The sequence below is a fragment of the Nesoenas mayeri genome (assembly GCF_963082525.1).
Source record: "Nesoenas mayeri genome assembly, chromosome: 10".
Taxonomy (NCBI): domain Eukaryota; kingdom Metazoa; phylum Chordata; class Aves; order Columbiformes; family Columbidae; genus Nesoenas; species Nesoenas mayeri.
Window position 1 is genome coordinate 3,901,297 of NC_137560.1, and position 20,754 is coordinate 3,922,050.

Genomic DNA, 20,754 nt, shown 5'->3' on the forward strand with positions numbered 1-20,754 from the left:
AAACCAAACTATTTGTATCTGGCATAATTTTAAACCCTGCTAGAGTCTGCTGAAAAGACTAATTCAGGTGTGCTGTGCAAAGCAAGATAAACATCCCGGCTTGAATCAGTACTGACTCCTGTTACTGTCCTGCATATTTCTTCAGGTGACAGCAACTGTGACTCCTTCGCCAAAAATCTGAAAATTAGGCAAGGATATCAAATTCTCTTTCCGTTTCAGAAGTTGGATCAGTCTGTTAGTTCACTATCGCACTGTTCACTCCTCTGTAGTTGTCTTGCAACATCCATGTAGGCAAACGCTGCTATAGATTTGCTCCTCAAAGAAAGGGTTAAACACCATTCCCCAAAACAGCCCATAAAGCTTTTATCCTGTGAATCAACCACGCGCCTCATTTCTGTGTTAACATACTCATTACCTAATATCAACTTGCTCTTTGTCATTTTAAGCGATGAATTGCTTCAGGAACAGTGAAAACACTTACTTTTAATGGTAGATAAGCAGCAATGGTGATGCTGGCGCTGAGGTGGACATGACCATGGGTGTAACTAACAACAAGCGTCGTGTATCCTTGAGTTTCAGCTTTCACTCTGACTCCACTGCAAAAATCAGCAGTTGGCTTAAGCCTTCCTGTCAGATCAATTAAAAATACATAAATACATATTGGAAAACAAATGCAAGTTCAACATGTGTTTTCTCGACAGCGGCATTACAACCAGAACTAAGTAGAGATGTGTTCTCCAACCAAACGGGTAAAAATGTTCATTACCATCTTTCATCTCAAATCCCACACTTAACAAAATAGCCATGTCTCACAAACTTCATTTTCACACTGTCATAAGCAGGACATGAGTCTTTATTCGGGCACAAATTAATATAACTCTATCTCTTGCTATTTTCATCTTGCTGTTCTAAAATGAAACTGGCTCGTAACAAAGCACAAAGAAGTCACAGTGCTTAGACAAGCTGTCCTGCACAGGGACCGCAGACAACACATCCTTTCCATAGCTGAAGGTAATTTTATGAGATTTCTCTGCTTATATCTTGAGATTTGGGAGGGGTCTATTTTTTCTTTTTTGGAAACAAAGAGTACAACAGCATACTGTATATTGACATGTAAAATAGCTGCCTCCCAGGCAAACATATGCTATGATGCAGATGGTTTTCCTGGCATAGGAAAGAGCTTCCATTCAAGAGACACTCGGAAAAAACAATGGTACATCTGAATAACATACTGAATTCAGCAGACACAGGAACAAGCACGTTGCTCAATGTCCACTTATCCCAGCGACATTAATGGCAATCTTTGAAAATAAGATGCATATCCTGTACTCTTTATAATATGCCTGACAAGAGGCATTTCTTAAAGCAATGGGCTTAATGACAGCTTTGGCAAAATTTAAGCAGCTGATTAGTCTTAGGTCCTCATGAGCAAACAATGAACAGTGTCTTTATAGAACTGAAAATACCGCTGGACAATTCAGGCAATGCAGTTACTAACCTTAGTGTTCACTTCCAGTGCTACCTCAAAACACAATAAATATGGAGCCCTTTTATGAGAAAACTCATCAGCTTTGTTACAGGAGCATGTTAAAAAAACTAAACATTATCCAATGGCCAAAATGCTTTCAAGAGTCCCTCAAAACAGCAAAAAGATCAGAGGGAAGTTCTGCGTAAGAAAGAAAATTCATCCTCAAAACAAAACTACCCTGATCCCACCTCTCTAAGAACACCGTACACAGCAATTGAAACAGTGATTGAAAGGAGAAGTGTGACTTAGTAACATCTTCATTTAACTTTCAAAACAGGGAGGGCGTCAAATCACCTGGAAGTGGCCTGAACACACCACGGTTTTCTACTTCCACAAGCAGATCGAAGTGTGAGCAGTCGCTGAGCGGGACTGTCTCGCCCGTTTCTACATTTGTCATGCCATTAATCCTCAGGGGCAGATCCAAAACGTGGCCAACACGTGCTTCAACTTGACACGGCGTGAACTCCATCCCACGGGGTTCAGTCACGTACACCTGAAGGTGGAAAGAAACACAGGTGTATGAACAGAACTCCACAAAGCATTACCAGCAAGAAAAACAACTTCAGTATGCTCTCCTTCTTTTAATGAGCTCTCTCACGTACTTATCCCAGCTGCTGACTTCCCTCTGATGGCTGGAAACAATTCTCAGATTCAACATTGGTTTAGCAATAGAACAAGGGGCCATGGGCTTCAACTCTGCCAGGGGAAATTTAGGCTGGATATTAGAAAGCAATTCTTTGCAGAGAGAGTGGTCAGGCATTGGAATGGCTGCCCAGGGAGGTGCTGGACTCACCGGCCCTGGAGGTTTTTAAACTGAAATTGGACATGGCACTCAGTGCCATGATCTAGTCAATGGACTGGAGTTGGACCAAGGGTTGGACTGGATGATCTCTGAGGGCTTTTCCAACCCAGTCGATTCTGTTATTCTGTGTTTACCTGTTGCAGAAAGGAATCAGAAAGGGCCAGGCAAAGCTTGCCGCTGGTTTAGTGCTCTCTTCCCATAGCAGGCCAAGTCGACATCAGTTTGCAGATCATTTTACATCTATAATTCTCTCTTTTCCTTTGTAGGTTTTCAAGTACGGACTAAGTTGCACAATATCTCCAGGAGGTACTGTCACCAGCTGGGACAGATCTTGATCCAGCCCTGACTTTCCCAGTGTAAATACTTGAGCTAAACCTGACACAGTCCGCAAGGCTCCGCAGCCTCCAGCGCCCACAGCAGCACGTATGTGAAGTTAAGGGTTAATGGCCTTTTTTTTTCTTTCTTGCATTTCTGTTGACAAAACATTGTTAAAGGTGTCCAGGTCTCAACATTTCCCCACAGTAAATTGTCAGAAATCTAAAATAAGTGCACAAATATCTACTGCATAACTTACCAGCCTTCTGCTTCAACAAGTAACACTTATGTGAGAGCTACTCTGGAAATCAAAAGGATTACTTTCAGAACTAAGACCAGCAGAAATAGATCTTCCACGCTATTATAGCTGGTGTGTTGATGAGCAAGCCCTACTGTATTAATTGTTATCCTGATTTGCTACTTTTTCCATTAAAGTTCAAGAATCCACCACAGACTGACCGCATCTTTCATAACAATCACTATGGTCAAAGCTCTTCGGCTGCAATATCTTAACTTGCCAACCATCTGCAAATGGCTTCAGGATAGAATATTGAGCCATATGGTATAGAGTTAAGACTGTAATCCTCGTGGAACACAGCTAACTATTCCTAAAACTTGCTCACTGAGGTCAGTAAACAAAACTCTGAAGAGTTATTCTACGTAGAATGCAATTCCTAACACTAGAAGTAAAGCATTCAAAAATAACCTATTCAGATTGTGCAGTACACTGAAAGCTCACATCAAGAGATGTATTTTTTCTGTCTTCAGGCTTTGACTTATGTTTGAGGACAAGAAGTTTCAACCATGATTCTTCATTCCTGTATCTCCTGCTGGTGACTGTCGCACTGCTAAAAACCAACATCCTGGCTTGTCCAGAGTCATTTCAGAGCAAGTCTGAGAACTAAATTCTGCACAAATTTTAATTTGCGTTATTATTTTAAGCATGAAGCTTACTACCTCTCAAATCAATTCTGTAGAATAGACATAAATGATCTGAGCACAAAACTCAAGCTAATTTTCCCTTCAAAAAACCCAGCACTGGTAGGTGCAGGAAGAAGCAAAAGAGAGGAAAGATTTCTGCTTCCATAGCTCTGTCTTCATTACGGGACAGACTTGGCAGTCTTGACCAAACACGTTTTTTAACACCTTTGTCAAAAGGGGCTTGAGTGCAACAGAAGTGCAGTACAACAACGCCAGCAGTGCTGCACACGGGAATGCTTCAGCATGACGAGGTACAGTGTATAGCTAACGCACGCATATTTGATACACTCAGCTTGTGCCCCACCAGTTGCTAAATTACAGGCGTGTAAAGGAAGGCGTGCTGTCCCAGGGCTTGCCAGACGTGCTTCCTAAATCAACGTCTGTGCTCCCTCAGAACCAAGAGCATCACCTTTACAGAGCCTTCACTAGATGGAGGTTGCTTGCCAGCCTCAGCATCAACGCACCAATTCTGTTTCTGCCTATGCAGGCAAACAGCCTTTGGATTCCCAGTCAGTACATGTGCTCAGTGCACCATCTTTTAGCTTTTCTGAGGTCAAGAGCACATTTCCTCTTCCCTCTTAGCCTTCCATTCCTATGCTTAGCTCCTTGCAAAAGGCACAGCGTTAAAGCACAGATGGAAATGCCCAAATCTGTGAAGGCAGCAGAGCTGTACTGCTTCACAGCAGCAAATATGCACCACAGTAGTACTTTTAGTTTCCGCTCTATCAGGTCAGCAGGTCTGGTAGTTCTTAACAGTTTGACAGAGAGAGCAAGCACTTCATTAAGGAAAATTATTTGTGTTCAAAGGACACGAGTAGATATTTCCAAATCAATTACATTCTAGACAAAAATAGTTCAGATTGCAGATTGACATTGTTAACCAGAGCAGCTTCTTTACCAGTCTTTGTGCTCTCTTTCCTGGGGAGCTGCTACATATATTTTCCTGTGTTTTCTTCACACCACACCACACACTGATCACCCTGACCAAATCCCAAGAATAAGGTATGATGCACACAGAGACCACAAAATCCCTCTTGGGACAGGTATTTGTCATTCCCATTTTTTCCTCATTTTCCTAAAAGATTATGTTTTCTTGGCCAGCTTTGGTATCTACATTCATTATCGAGATCCACTGTAGAGCATTTCAGCCACTTCTCCAGGCAGGAATTTCCTTGCACATCCTGATAGCTGTCACCATTTTACAGCGAGGGAAAACACCCACCTCTTCCCCTGCAGAATGCATTTTCAGTTTGGCTTGCCTGCTCAGGTGGCTAGGCCAGCAGTAAACTGCTATTTCCTTCTGGCACTCCAAATTTCAACAAGGGAAAAGACTTGCCAAGGAAACCAGAAAGGGGCAAAAATGGGAGTAAATGCAGTGGAGAGAGCTTGAATCTCCAGAAGCACAAACTCCAAAACCCATCACTGAAGCTGCCATAGGGCAGGTGAGGAAATCTCTTTGGAATATTTTGGAAAGGGAATGCCTATGGCATTCTCAGCTTCCTCACTGTTTCTAGAAGTGTTATTCATATAAGAGTGACCTGGGAAAATAAGAGTTTTACCTTCATTTCTCCATAATGCAATGGATTCTGAACATCAATCGCCTGAATGACACTGACGCCGATATCACTTCCAGTCGTCATTACTCCTTTGACTGTCACTGTAGCAACTGCCTGGTTGGAATAGGACCAGCTGAAATTTCCACTTCCACCATGAGCCTAGAATCCAAAGAGAAAACCTTTCAAATATTTTATAGAGTATATGGTTCTAATGCTTCTCAGCTGTCAAGCCTTTCCATATCTTGCAGGAAAACCAGGGACACATTGAGCAATGACAATGCTATCATTGAGGGAATATAAATAAAATAACGCCTCAGAACTTTCAACCAAGCAAGGGCAAGTGAGAGATGAGAAGATTACCACCCTTCACTCATTGGAATGTCAGCTTCTTCATGCACATATCTATGTGCTCACCAGTGCCGCTAACCCAAATCTCTCTCTCCCAGCTGCAGAAGGCTGATGCTCACAGCTCCGGGTGATTGACAGTGCTCAGAGCCAGCAGAGCATTTCACAAACCGGCACACCGGAGGCCTGGCACGTGGGATTATCGTACTTCTGAACGCTCCCACTCTTGCTCTGTTGCTGATGGCCAAAGTGCTGATTCTGGGTCTCAGAGCTGCTAACCTGACACACTCGGTACCTGCTAATGTCTTTCAGTGGGAATTGTTAAGGGATGGGAAGGGAAGAGAAAAGAAAAGGAGGTGGGAGGGAATGAGGCAAGAGGGGAAGAAAAGAAAAAGAAAGAAAAAAGTCACTCTCTTCCCGGCATTACTGCTGTATTTTGATGCTGAAAATCAGCACGTGTCCCTGCAGCCGCCCAAGGAACGAGCTGCTCCCGCGGCTGCTGGGTGAGGAGGCGGCGCTGGGCACAGGCGGGAGCTGCCCCAGCACCCCGAGGCTCTGCCCAACGCGCAGGCTCCGCTCCCCGGGGCTCCCCAAGGGAGGACTCACTCACTGCCGAGCGTAGCAGCTCAGCTTTATCATGCCGGTCCCCATAAAAAACCTCAAACCAACCACAAACTAAAACCCACCCTTTTCCTAGAGCTGCCAGCTCTTGAAGTGTTATTTCACAATTCCAGGAGCTTAAGCGAGTGGAACTATTCTACAGAACGGTAAGAACTAGTTACGTGATATCCTGGCCCACAGAGACAAATTACTGCACCCACTGTATGAGCACTTGGCAGCCAGGACAGGGTAATATCTGCTGCAGGTACTTATTTTATAAAGTGAAAGGCCAAAACCATTTTCCCAGCATAAGTATTGTCCTCCTACATGTGCAATACTAGCTACTGAAGAAACAATCATTACACCGCTGTAACTCTATAGACTTTAAACATCATTATTGGGAGCCATAGGAAGGGTCTGTTGAGCCAAATATGTGCAGAAAGGCACACAGAGAATCATGCATTTTTAAAGCAAGCTTAAAAAAAAAAAAACCAAAGAACTTTCAAAATCCACAATAAATGGCAAAATTCCATCAGAGTAAAACAAGGGTGAACATCAGAGCAACTTTTTTCTTTACGTGCCTTGTTTTGATTTCTTTAACTTTCTCAGCATTTGCTCTAACCCATTTCATAATTAAACTAAAACTGAACAAGATGATAAATCTTATCTAGAAGGGCAGTGTGGAAAAGAAACAAATCTAAATTATGTGGAGGGAAGGGAAGGGAAGGGAAGGGAAGGAAAGGGAAGGGAAGGGAAGGGAAGGGAAGGGAAGGGAAGGGAAGGGAAGGGAAGGGAAGGGAAGGGAAGGGAAGGGAAGGGAAGGGAAGGGAAGGGAAGGGAAGGGAAGGGAAGGGAAGGGAAGGGAAGGGAAGGGAAGGGAAGGGAAGGGAAGGGAAGGGAAGGGAAGGGAAGGGAAGGGAAGGGAAGGGAAGGGAAGGGAAGGGAAGGGAAGGGAAGGGAAGGGAAGGGAAGGGAAGATTGGGTTTTTTTTCCTCTGTTTTACTTGCAACAGAAACCATCTTGTTAGCAAAAATATGAACAACGCCAGCAACAAAAAAACAGACAGCTGACAAAGTAAAAGCGAAGAGTCATTCTGATCCCATCTGGAAGGAGTTGCTTTAGCTATAAACAGAACTTGGCTAGATCCAAAATCCCTTTCAAGTCATTTTGAGAAAAAGTATATTCACCAATTTCGAATAGCCTGGCTCAAAAACCACCGAGTAGGAGGCAAACGCTGATGTACGGGCAGGAACAACAGTCAAGCTGTGCGCTACTGTAAACAGCCACTGGTGCTGGCGAACAGGCAGACTGGGAAAATGTTCTCAGTTTCAGTAAACACAAACTGATTTAAGTGTTGGGAGAAGAAATCTTTCATGTTGTTAATGAAAAAAAAAAAAAAAAATCACAGTATAGTGAGAATACTGATCCATATTATTGGAGTAATACCAAGGAATGTTCTATGATATAAGCAAGATAAGGTGAAACAAGAATGGAACTGTAAAAGAGGCAGGAAACAGAGCAACACATTTACTTTCCCATACTGGGCTCTAGCAGAAGTTACGATGAAGCACTGAAAATGCCTATTTGTACTAGGAATTTTTACCACACTGTTGGTGTGGTTGGGTATAGCATGAATTAAACCAAACTCTAATCCCACAGAAATTAAAATTACAGATGGCAGCGCTAAACTCGGCAGCCTTCAGATTTACACGAGAACACAACTTTATCCCTATGAGATTGATTTGTTTACTTCAGATACCATGTGTTTACTTGAAGACAGACCCAAAACTCAGCAGCACTCTATGCTAAAAGGGAGAGGCAGGAACTGAGCATGAAAGAGCTGAGCACAGGATCCGAGTATCATTGCGGTGGGGTGAGAGTCCTGGCTGGAGAACAACAATGTTCTTTTCTCCAGTTAGACTGTACTCTGGGTACCAGAAAACAAGCCATTTGTTTCATTAAGTGCATGGAAGGACTGGCAGCATGGGAGCAAAGACACACACAAGAAATGTTAGAGAAAAGTTCCTTTAGAAGGGCATTCGCTAAATGACACTGTGGCCCTCACCTTCCCTCCCTGGGACTTTTTATTAGAAGCAAGAGATGTGGGGAGTGAAGGTCACTGATGTCAAAGGCTGACGGGGCGCTGCTCGCTGATCTTGTCGTGCCCTTTTTGCTGTCGCTTCACACTCCGATTCATACTCCCATATTTCCATCTCTCCACAGTAAATGGCAGCTTGTAATTATTACTATGAAGCTTTGTGCCTAGGATGTTTTTCGCAACTCCAAACCCACGTGTGCGGGACAGAGGAAGCGAATCAAAGAGAAGAGGTAAAAGTCGGCGGGGTTTTTATGTTTTTGTGGTGGTTTGGGGTTGGTTTTGTGTGTGTATATGCACACACATGAATTAAACTCCGCGTTAATTCCTGTAACTAACATCCAACAAAATTCCTCCGAATGAAGTCTTTGTTATCACTGTGCCTGAAGTATCCAGAGCAAGTGGTTACAGGCCTCACTGCGCCTGCTTGAGCAACACTTCCTGCGCACAGGTGTTTCTTTGGCGTACCTGGATGGTGTACTGGTAGACTCCCGCTTTTGGCTGCCAAGGAAACGTCAAAATGCTGGGTGAAAGAACTATGGGAACGTAGATTTCAACATCCTGCTGGTTTCGCACCGGAACGGGTAATGTATGAACTCCTCCATCCTACAAAAAGCAACAGCGCATGATTATAAATGACATCATAGTGCTTTCTAGAATTAATGTTTAGTGCTTGTATGTAAACAAGTTGCTGAAAACATTTCAGAGAAAAAGGAAAGCAACTATTTAGGGTTGCTTATGAACAGCATTGCTTGTGAGCAAACGGTCAGCTCATCGCAGCAAAGGGTGCTACTGTATTAAATGAGTAGTATCGCGATGGAGATACAGGTGCCCATATTAATGCAAAAGGCAAACAGCAATAAGAAATACTCTCTTTCATTACTTCTATTTTTTGAGACCTTGTCTGGAGAACTGATTTGGTAACTCCACACCTGCATTTACTCTTTGCACATTCCGCTCTGCATCAGGTAAAGACAAAACTCAGCCTAAAATCTGCAGTTCCTCAACCTGCCCTGAAACACCGGCCTTTACAACTTTGCTGTACTTATAATGCCACAACCCTCTGGCAAAACACGCTGCTTCTTCCTAGACTCTTGAAGGAAGACTTTAACAGCTCTCACTTGGCTCAGGAGAACCTCTCTGACACAGAGAATGAGCACGGCTTAGCATATACAAGGATCTACTAAGTCCTGCTCAAGGGATCACTGAAACCATTCCACAGCAGATGGGTTGGAGTGTTGAATTTTTCCAAGTTTCAAGCAAAAGCAAATCACTTTCACAGCACGTGCCCTAGTTAGCCATACATTCAGCAGCCTGCCCAACTAGCAGAAAGTTAATGAATATTAATTTGAAGAAATTTGCAGGCTGATACATTTGGCACATTTTCATTCCGGCATTTAACATCACTTACCAAATGACAGAAAACTTCCCAAATGTAACTGAATGCAGAACAAGGCCAGGGTATGACACTGACGAGCCTACCGCAATAAATTGTAAAGTTCACTCAGAGAATGTGACAGGACCTTTGCACCAGCACAAAGATACGATATGTGCCCACACAAGCATCTGTCGTGAATAAAAGATCAGTGCTGTGCACCACTGGTTTAACAGGTGTTTGCCACGCACTCAGTAGCAAAATCCCACCGACTTTATTTAAGCCAATCCTCTGTTGACTTAATTGACAATTTTCCTGAGGTAAGGATTTTAGAATTCGGTTCTTAATCTGTTTAAACAAAGACGGCTCAAACCCATATCGCTCTTTGGTTTCCTTTTACTATGTCACTAGTAAGTCACTATTGCACAGGTCAATTATTTTTAGGCCTACCAGTAAAGCAGAAAAGTTGTGATAAAAACATACCTGATCCACTACTGATGTGAGCGCAGCGTCAATAATGGTCTGACCCTTCTTTATTGCTTTCACGTAGTGATACGATCCATTCAGAGATGACTTCAGCACCTCAAAATATTCTTCGGACAGCTTTGCATCAATTCTGATATTCTAAAGCCAGCACATGAAATAGGTATTGCCACAGATAACTGACATTAATACTGTACAGACAGTCAGAAGCATATCAGCAATAAATCAATCAGAAAACGATTGTTTAATAACACAGTTCAAAGAAACTTCCAGTCTTTCAACAAGATTATCTTTTAGACACAGCATTAACTCGGCAGAAAATATTTCCTTTGTAAAATTATAGGCAATGTGCAATTTAACAGGAAAAGTGCCATTATTTATACTACTAAATAATTCATATTTTACAATAATTTCTTAAATTCGTCATTCTTTAACACAGAAGGGGAAACACATGCAAATACACTGCCCCAATAGCACATTACTTTTGAGACCCAGCTGAAACTCAGATCTCCATCTCAGGAAGCAAATAAGTGCAAATCAAATAACATTCACAGACACTTGTTATTCTGAAAAGCAATAATAAATTTTTCTGCTTGCAAATGAACTATTTAAATTTTGTGGGTTTTTTTTAAGAATAATGTAAATTTGGTATCTAGCACCTAGAATTAATCTGATTTAGCTACTAAACAATGAAGTATTTCCATGCCAGCTAATCCTCCAAGCTTTGCCAACAAGCAGCTGATAGGAAGCGGGCAGCTCCCTCCAGAGCGTTCGGAGCCTGCCTGTCAGCACGTTCTGTGATAGGAAAGATCACCTCTAGATGGGACAATAGGATATCTGGGGGAACTGATGAGACGGAGAACCGCATTAGTACTGCACTCCACTAGTTACACCCATCTGCAATTTCCAGTGCTACATGTTCCAAGTGCATTGTTCAACTTATAGAACAGAATTATAGGATCATTTCGGTTGGAACAGACCCTCGAGATCATCAAGTCCAATCATAACCTAACTCAGGTTCCTAAGAACCTCATCTATATGTGTTGTAAACCCCTCCAGGGCTGGTGACTCCAGCCCTGCCCTGGGCAGCCTGTTCCAATGCCCCACAGCCCTTTGGGGAAGAAATTGTTCCCACATCCAACCTCAACCTCCCCTGGCGCAACTTGAGGCCGTTTCCTCTGCTCCTGGCGCTTGTTCCTGGAGAGCAGAGCCCGACCCCCCTGGCTCCAAGCTCCTTTCAGGCAGTTCAGAGATCAGAAGGTCTCCCCTCAGCTCCTGTTCTCCAGCTGAACCCTCCAGGTCCCTCAGCCGCTCCATCACACTTGTGCTCCAGCCCCTCACCAGCTTCATGAAACTTCTTTCAGTTTCTTCTACAGCACAGACTCCAATGAGCACTTTCGCATGAATTGCCCGGAGTGCTTTATTTAAAAACAAAACCAAACCAACAAAAAATCCCACATGCACAAAGAACAACAATAAAACAAAGGGAAAAAAGGAAAAGGCAAAGAACAACACGCTTTGAAATGTTGTAACTCAATGTAAATAAGAAACTGCTCAAATAATTTCAAAGCAAGCCAGGATTTAGGAGACAGACACTCAGAAGTGTATCAACATTTACTTACATCAGATAAATACACCTTATTGTTCGATTTATCATACACTTCAATTGTAATTTCATAAAGTCTGCCTGTTTCTAGGACCCATCTGTCACCCGGATGAATTGTAAATCCTACAAAACAGGAAATATTGAACAGCACAAATCAATGGCCTCTTTACATAACAGATATAAGCATTTTGTTTCTGGTGCCCACGCTCTGAAGATGCCCCTTCATTGCTTTAAGCTGCTGAATACAGAGAGGAAAGAAAATAAATACTACTTACTACTAAACTTATTTCACATTGAGCTACTTTTATGAATAAATTTACTGCTCTGTGAAAAATACTATGAGAAATGGAAGCGTGTATGTACACATAAAGGAACACACCAACATGAAAACAAGGCAAGAACTTCTATTAAGCCATCAAGAAAACTGCGGTCAGTACCAACCTAAGTACCCAGGATTCACAACATAGATGGTGCTGTTTGGTAGCCTGGAAACCCCCTGCATGCGGATACCTGCAGTTTCAGTAAAGGATCAGAAAAGTTTTGACAACAGTCAAGTAAAGATCAGCTTGTTCCTTGTGCCTCTTCGGATATTTAAAGCTAATTGTACACTGAAAGTAACGGTTATCCTGAAAGACAGTGAGCATTTCAGAGAGATTTCACTAGAGAACATCATGCTCTAAATGTGAAAATTAAATAAAGTCCCATCACATTTCCACCCTGACTGGGTGAACAGACAGGATTTAACCCATCTTTTGCCAACCTAATTTCTCTGAACATTCCAAGGCACCGGACAGCTCTGTTGAGGCTGCATCCACAGCAGCACTGCTCCCTATGGCTGTGCCAGGTGTTTCTCATTTTCTAGACTACTGGTGCAAATGTGGAGAACTTTTAACTTTTTGTGCTGCAAAGGGTGGAAATTTGTCTCCTGCCATGAAGCTCTGGGTGGAAAAGCATCAGCGAGGAAGGATACTCTTGTGGCCAAGCACGAGGTTGGTCTGTCCCTGCTGCAATGCCGTCACAAGCGATGTCGCCTGCTCCAGCTTGGCAACCGGCCCAGAGCGATCCCCCTCGGGACCAGGAACGTGGTTCTGGAGCTGCAGTTCATACTGATCAGACGGCATCATTAATTCTGTACGTAAAACAAGACAACACACGAAACAATAGAAGTGTGTCAGTGTTCGGCTGCTGCTGATTATTGCTGATTAATTTTTATTGTTGCCTAGAGCACACATTATTTTCAACGTCTCACAGAAACAGCATTTTGGTGATTATATCACACACATAAAAAACGAGCTTCAAAGCTGCCATTTCCAGCTAATATCATCCCGTTTGTTTTGACCTAACATTCAATTCGTTGCCAGCTTTGAGCAGTCAAATTACCTTCTACAAGTTACTCACAATTCCTGCTGCTCCCTTCTGGGCTACTCCCTGGTGAGCAGCACAGGCGGCTTGGGAGCAACACCTGCAGTCACAGCCTTCTGCACATTTGAATGGACATGAGGCTTGCTACCCACACTTGTACAAGTGGAGCAAATCCATTTGTCAAGGAAATATTTTGGTTAGAAAAACTGCTCATCTAAACTTGATTTAACTAAGAAATCAGGCACAGTTTCTTAGTCAAGGTGAAATAAATGCCTACATCTAAAATGACAGCATTAGCTCCTGTTCCAGGTTACCCTTACCTTCACGTCCTTAACAAATCTGCCAGAGTGTATCCTTTATAGACACCATTTTTTTGAGAGCAAAAAACTAAACAGCTGTATCATGATGTGATTTAGGACAACAGTATAAATATTAACAAAGCAGTTTAAACACAATTAAATATTTCTCAGCAGTTAAAAACTCATACAAAGTGTAAAAAAAAAAAGGAGAAAGAGAGAGAACTGGACAAACCTGTAATCTTCCCTTGCTTTATTTTCTGAACTCTGTACTGAATTGATGTTCCTACCAGAAGATAAATGTCATATGCTGGATTTAAAAGGATGTTTTCCAAAATAAGCAATCTGACTTCTGCAGGAGGTACATGCTATTGATTGAGAGGGAAAAAAAAACCCACAAACACATTCAAAGCAGTTCATTTGTTTGAAACAGACCATATGGCAATAATTTATAATCTGTAAGTGAAAAATATTATTTGCTGTAATTGGCTCTTCATTATCATCTCAAATTTTGTCATAAGAGGGAAATGCAAAGGATAACGAATGGTACAGAGATCTGCTCTGTGCACACTGTGCAAGGCTGAGAGAGGAAAAACTCACATCTGTACGAACATAATTTAAGTTTCGTTTTCTGGAAAACACAGAAAAACTTGATACAGATGCACAGTGACTATTGACATCTAGAAACTTATTTTCCCTATTGTATTACATGGTGCCTCCATATAACATGTCCTTTATAACTTCACTGAGGGATCTGTACCAAAATCATTGGTCTAGTAAATTAGGAATACATGAGATAATTGTATAAATCATAAAAATTCTATTCTATGTGTAGTCTGGCAGCAGATTTAAAGGAACTACTAACCAGAAAGCCATAAAAATTGCAAACAGAACAACATTATTTCAATTTCACTTACAGTATCAGCTTAAAACTAATTCAGAAAAATGAATATTAAACTAATAAATACCTAACCAAGCTACATGCATTCAAGAAAAAATCAGACTGATCTCATGTAGAACAACTATACTGAGCACAATTAACAAAGGTAGAACGGTAACAAAAACAGAATTCTTGACATGCACTATTTGTGCCACGTTACTAGCATTACACATTTAGAAAACACTTTCATAGAACATGGGTTAGATAGTCAAGGCAATTCTGCTTTAAGCAGAAACATTAAATACAACACAAATTTGCAAAAGCAGACTGCAGGCAGGAGATGAGCTTCAGCAAAACCCCACCATTTCATAGACCAGTTTTGGTTGTAAGGTGCAGTATCAAGTTGATACTCACACAACGCCCAGCGTTCCTCTAAGTGATAACCCACAAAAACTCTCTGAGGTGCCTGGAAATTCTACTAAGGGAAAAACCAACTCTGTTACCAGAGATAAATTCAAAACTCAGTCCCCACAAGTTACAAAGAAAGAAGCAGCATGGGTCTACACGCTGGCTGGGAAAAGCAGCAATGCTGCAGTTCAGCACCCCTGGAGAACTGACATTCTGATCCCAAAGGAGGGCACAATATAATGAGGTACAATTAGATACTAACCAAGTATTCATATGACACTCATTTCAAGGACAACGGGAAATAAAGGTTTATCCAAAATAATAATCCGTGTTCTAGATATTTATTTATTGGGAAAAAAAAAAAAGACCTAAAGTGTTCTAGTCGGTTATTTCTTTAAAAAAGCATTTAAAAATGCCCTATCCAGTTTGATTTGAGTTATATATACAGAATGTGAACCCCTATTGGGAATAATTAAATGGCACAGGAGTATTTCACAGAATCCCAGAATGTCAGGGGTTGGAAGGGCCCTGGAAAGCTCATCCAGTGCAATCCCCCCATGGAGCAGGAACACCCAGATGAGGTTACACAGGAAGGTGTCCAGGCGGGTTGGAATGTCTGCACAGAAGGAGACTCCACAACCCCCTGGGCAGCCTGGGCCAGGCTCTGACACCCTCACTGGGAACAAGTTTCTTCTCATCTTTCAGTGGAACCTCCTGTGTTCCAGTTTGCACCCATTGCCCCTTGTCCTGTCACTGGTTGTCACCAGAAGAGCCTGGCTCCATCCTCCTGACACTCCCCCTTTCCATATTGATCCCCAGGAATGAGTCCCCCCTCAGTGTCCTCTTGTCCAGCTCCAGCGCCCCAGCTCCCTCAGCCTTTCCTCACACGGGAGATGCTCCACTTCCTTAGTCATCTTTGTTGCCCTGCGCTGGACTCTCTCCAGCAGTTCCCTGGAGCGTGTTCCTCTGCCACAGGGCCTTTTGTCAGAGAGTTGGCTTTAGAAATGCTCCCTGGCAACACCCCGTCCTGGGTCAGGAAACTGCATCTGGCTCCAGCCCTTTCAGCACTGTCATCTTTGGTGACAGAGTCAACCCAGTCAGACAGAGGTTCCGCACTGATACCCGCAATGGAAAAATACGGCACGGCAAACTTACACTGCTCCTCTAACATCGGTCTGTTAGATAAATGAAACAAACAAACAAAAAATTTGCAAGTTCTTACCTTATAGACGCTTTCCTGTATTCTTGCTTTTAATTTAGAATTCCCTGTTTTCATTCCAGACACCAAAATGGTATCTCCTTGCTTGGCAACTTTTTCCATCTCTGATATATAGGAAGGTGGTATATAAGTGGATTCTGAGAACTTGAGAATACTGAAAGGTGAAACAAAAAGTGAACAGAAAATTGTTAACCAATCTTCGTAAACCCACAGAGAAACACCACCAGTGTCTGCTCCCAGCTATTTCCATTTTTAAGCAAATTTAAGATGTCTGCCCAGGACCAGATATCTCAGTTTTACTCATTCTTCAAGACATCTGCAGCTAATTTCTGTGACTGAGGAAAGTCTGTTTGAAGCCTGTTTGTGGGCTTTCAAGACATATCAGAAGGCTGCACATGTTGTCTGTAATAAGCCCTCCAGTTTTTACAGTAGGTGTAGACTGCAAAGCTCTCTAGATTATTGTGGAACGACTGATGTGAAAGACCCAAAACTTAAGTTTACAAAAGCAACAGCTTAACAAATCAGAACACAAGTTCAGCCTATTTGAAGAAGCCAGGACACATTTAATAAATGACTATGAAAAAAAAATAACAGTTACTACAAGTATTCTGTGTGTAGACATTTCAATGAGATGTAATAACAGAGGGGAAAGGAATCTGCCACGAGTGGGTAAACGGCAGGACAGAACTTGAAAGAGGACCATGTTTTAAAAGTTGGCAGCTTCTGCACGCACAGGACCTGTTTGGCTTTCACAGGAAAATCTGCACAGCCAAATTGTGAACAGGTACAAATATTAACAGCTCATTGCTTATTTTGCAAAGTTGTAACACCATGAGAACATTTTTATGTTATCATAGCTGTGCTAACAGTAGAGCATTTGTCAATATTAGTTTGCTTAAAATCCCATCTCCAGCAAATACTTATACTGAAACAAAAAGCTGCGTATGGACTGACGTGGATCAAAGTCCCACTGATCCATCAGCACGGCCTGGGTCCCGCTGCAGGGACGGGCCACACGTACCTCACACCCGCAGCTTTAGGCATATTACGGGCTCAACAGGCTTTGCTCTAAGGCTGCAAAACCAGAGTTCATACCACGAGTCTTGTTTGCTGCCCACATCCCATCTCCCCTGTATTTGGAATACAGGTTTGAGGATGGACATTAACTGGTAACCATTCTGCTTTCCATGAGAACTAGTTTCCCCACTTTAGTCTTAGAATCATAATATGGTACAGAATCCCAGACCCAAGCCAGGTTCTTTAAAGGAAGATATAGTTTCCTACGTTATGTTCCACAATCTACCTACACTTGGAACCTCTTTTCTGCAGTAACTGAAGCCTCTGGTGCATGACTGAATCTATTTCATCTTTCAAGCTTACCGTAAGTTTGGGAAGTTTTGACTAAAGCGGCACTCACGAAGTGTCTGTGAACTGTTTTGTGAGGAAAAACCCATGTCTCACATGTTTGCAGTCTGGTCAAACACGTCTATATCAGGGAAGCATTTTTTCTACCCACCTTCACGTCGAGCAACACCAAGGATTCACCATGGCATACCTGATGATGAATACTAGCTCAATACTGTTAGATAACAGGGTCCTGGTGTGTTGACACCAGTTGATGTCAGTGCAAAGATCAAACATGAAAAACATCCCATACAACGTACTGCTGTGTAGCCTTCAATTCTAGTTAGTTTAATAAGGATGGAAACTCAAATTTCTGTTTAAAGACACTAAAGAACAGAACGTCTTCACTGTAAAGCTACACGGTGCACATGCATATACATTTTTTTTTTAAATAATAAAATAAAATACAGCAAAACACAGGCCAGAGATGGACTGGTGACAAATATTGGAAGAAAAAAAAGTAGAAAAAAATATCATACAGTCTGGATTCTATTCCTAAGCCTGCCACAGGTGAGCTTGCTGACTTTGGGGCAAGAACTTCACCTGCATTAAAGGGAGGGAATACTTAGTTATACAGAAATGCTGAAAACCACTTATCTTGTCAGCTGAAAAGCACTTTCAGGATCTTTGGATAGAAGTTTCCACAAAATACAGCACTTCTAAATGCAAATTAACTTATTCTTTGACTCAGTAGAGATGATGAACCAAGCACCATGGCTTATTTATCAAGCACGTGCTTTCCATTCACCGCTTTGTCTGAAAGACGATGTATTGAATACCTTCATTGAATTATTTCACCTGGCCTTGTGAGCTGTATCTCGCTGACAAGCAGCCACTTGGTCCTTCCCACTGTGAAGGTTGCTACTCTGAAGCTTGGAAAGCTATTACAACACCAGAACTAAGTGTTGACTGAAACACTAAACTCTTTGAGTTCAGAGATCTCCTTTCTGAAATGGAAGAGGACTCTTTGTCCTTAAAAAAAACCAGAACAAACAAAAACTACTACAAAACCAACCAACCAAACCACAACCAACTATCTGCTGAAATCCCGAGATAAGAGTGTTACTGATAAAACCTTCCTTTGCACAAGATGGTTCAGAAGATCAATTCCATCTATTCATTTCTCGCTGTTGCATTAGAGCCAGCTGGGCTGCTCATTAACACTATCTGTTGTTAAATTAAACAAGGATGAGAATGCCCAGGCACTTAAAAAAACCCTGAAACAATTGACCCACAAGCATTATTTTAGGCATCAGTTCAGTAAACTGCCTAGAAGGGGGGAAATAGTTACACACAAACTTAATGGACATAAGACTATTGAGCACAAATTAAATGAACTTACCGTAAGGCATTGTGGGAATCCGAGAAGCCATCAGCCTCTGTGTCTTTTACTATTGTCCAGTCAAAGACAAGCCCTGCCAATGTGCTGAAAGTGTTTCCTAGAAATCATACCGATTAAAACAAACATAAGTAACATGCAGAGAGTCTTCCTGGAACACAAATGATGCTTTTTTCCGCCAGGAAGGTTCTCTATCTTATCCCTAAAAGCAGCGCTATTGGTGTTTAGTTAAAAAAATCACAATCTACCTTGCTTTACTGGCAAATTTAAGATTTTCTGTTCACATTTTGCTGCACCAGACACCACTTGATGTTTTTCATACAGCCCATGGCATAGGTGCAGGTGTCACCATCTCCCTCAGAGATCCTTGGCACCCGTCACCTTCTTTCCTCTTTGACCACAAACCCCTTACTAGTTCTTGGATATTAGCAGGACATCAAAAAAACCTGCCAAACAATCCTTCATGTTGAACCATGTGGATCCAAGATCCCACCTGGGTGATGTGCGCTCACAGCACCCATGAACTGCACCTTCCACACGTTGTTCTGGTTTTGAGCACAAGTGTGATTTACCCACAACCACTCAAGGAGCTCAAACTGAGCACCTGCTTTCTAGAAACTGTGACCCGCTAGAACAAGGACAATTCTAAATGTTTAAAAGGAACAAAAACAAAGAAATAAGCAGACTGAAACCCAAGATTTATTATTACCTTTAAGTGTAATAAGCTGCTAACATCAAATATCTTATAAACTTATGAGTTTTGTTCTAAATTGCAGTGTCCACTGGCACAAATAAATATGGAATTGAAACCCCAGTATTTACTATATTTTAAAATACATTTTCATTTGTGTTTCTCCCTTTGACACTTATGTCTATGTTAAAAATGAATTCTTATGCTTAAAGGAGGTTTATGACAGTAAGCCACAAAACCATTTTAAGCCAAGTGAACACATTGCACAGCTTATGCTTTCTCCTTCCCTTTCTATGCACCTTACTGCAGACAGCTCCCAATCCCAAACAAACAGGATTTTAAGCAGAAAACTCTAAACACACAAGGCAATACAATTACAATGGATTGAGACCAAGTTATTTAACATGCATTCAAGTCTAACTTTCTTTAATGATGCATGCTTTAGCTTTGCAAAGCTGCATTACACTCTTGCTTTGCTTCAGTGGAAAATAACAGGGTCAGTGGATAAACACACAATCCAAACAATAGGTAGTTGGTCTTCAACACCACCTCTGAACGTCCTGTTGGATGCTGGACTGGATTCCGATAAAATGGACTTGTGCAAAATTATTTTGACTGTATCAGCTCAAAAGAAAATCAAAACCAACACAGTTGTTCACATCCGCATGCAGCTTTGCTCAAGCTGGTTAAATCCTGATGGGACATTTCAACAAGACAAGTGTTGGGACCTTTCTCGTTACATTCTTACTCCTGACCAGGAGGTACAATTGCTAAGAGCTGACACCTTCTTTTTGATTATTTTAGGTTTGATTTTAAAAAACACCTTTACCACTAGAGTTAAGCTTCCTGGGAAAATATTCCATGATTCTGTGATCAGACAATTAAGACTCTCAATATAGATTTTATCTCTTGCTAGTAAACCTCTTACCTTCAGAATCCAAAGCCTGAATTTTTAGCTCCAGTGGTGAATCTTCAAGATAGAGTTCTCTTGTTGTGGACACAATTTGGATGTCGTGAATTATATCAACTATAGCATCACAACGAAGCACTTGTCCAGTCACTTGAAGAGACATGAGAAAGAGCACATGAAATCAGCAACACTAGATGTGCTCATCAAGAGCACCAAGATGACAAAATCACCTCAAATTTAGCCCATGATACTGAAGGAACTGAAACTGGGTTGTGACCTTGACTAAGAAACACTTGGTCAAAGGGTGACTGTGCCTAAGCATGCAAGGAAAGCAGCTCCCTTCCTCACTGAACTCCACAAGAAATCTTTAAAAATTGTGATTTCCATCTATACTAACAAATAGAGACATTTTCTGAGTACATTTTAAGAGTTTCTACAGTGCAACTGTCACACTTCGCTCACATCTTGGAGAACTTAATGACTTTTACCCACAGACAATAAACCCCTATATACTTCTTCATTTAGTGACTGCAAGACACTGACTTGACCATCTGTTTTG

General features: G+C 41.8%; 1 protein-coding gene across 1 annotated transcript in view; it reads right to left on the minus strand.

Moving 5' to 3' along the window:
• The window catches only part of NUP210 (nucleoporin 210), a gene marked incomplete at its 5' end in the record, with an annotated part of 64,214 nt that overhangs the window by 33,202 nt on the left and 10,258 nt on the right, over window positions 1–20,754 (minus strand). The window contains 12 exons of the mRNA XM_080350422.1: window positions 482–627; window positions 1,823–2,021; window positions 5,186–5,341; window positions 8,691–8,828; window positions 10,081–10,221; window positions 11,703–11,809; window positions 12,128–12,196; window positions 12,657–12,815; window positions 13,580–13,712; window positions 15,855–16,005; window positions 18,598–18,694; window positions 20,214–20,345. Coding sequence (XP_080206548.1) covers window positions 482–627; window positions 1,823–2,021; window positions 5,186–5,341; window positions 8,691–8,828; window positions 10,081–10,221; window positions 11,703–11,809; window positions 12,128–12,196; window positions 12,657–12,815; window positions 13,580–13,712; window positions 15,855–16,005; window positions 18,598–18,694; window positions 20,214–20,345 — 1,628 coding nt within the window. The remainder of the gene's footprint in view (window positions 1–481; window positions 628–1,822; window positions 2,022–5,185; window positions 5,342–8,690; window positions 8,829–10,080; window positions 10,222–11,702; window positions 11,810–12,127; window positions 12,197–12,656; window positions 12,816–13,579; window positions 13,713–15,854; window positions 16,006–18,597; window positions 18,695–20,213; window positions 20,346–20,754) is intronic.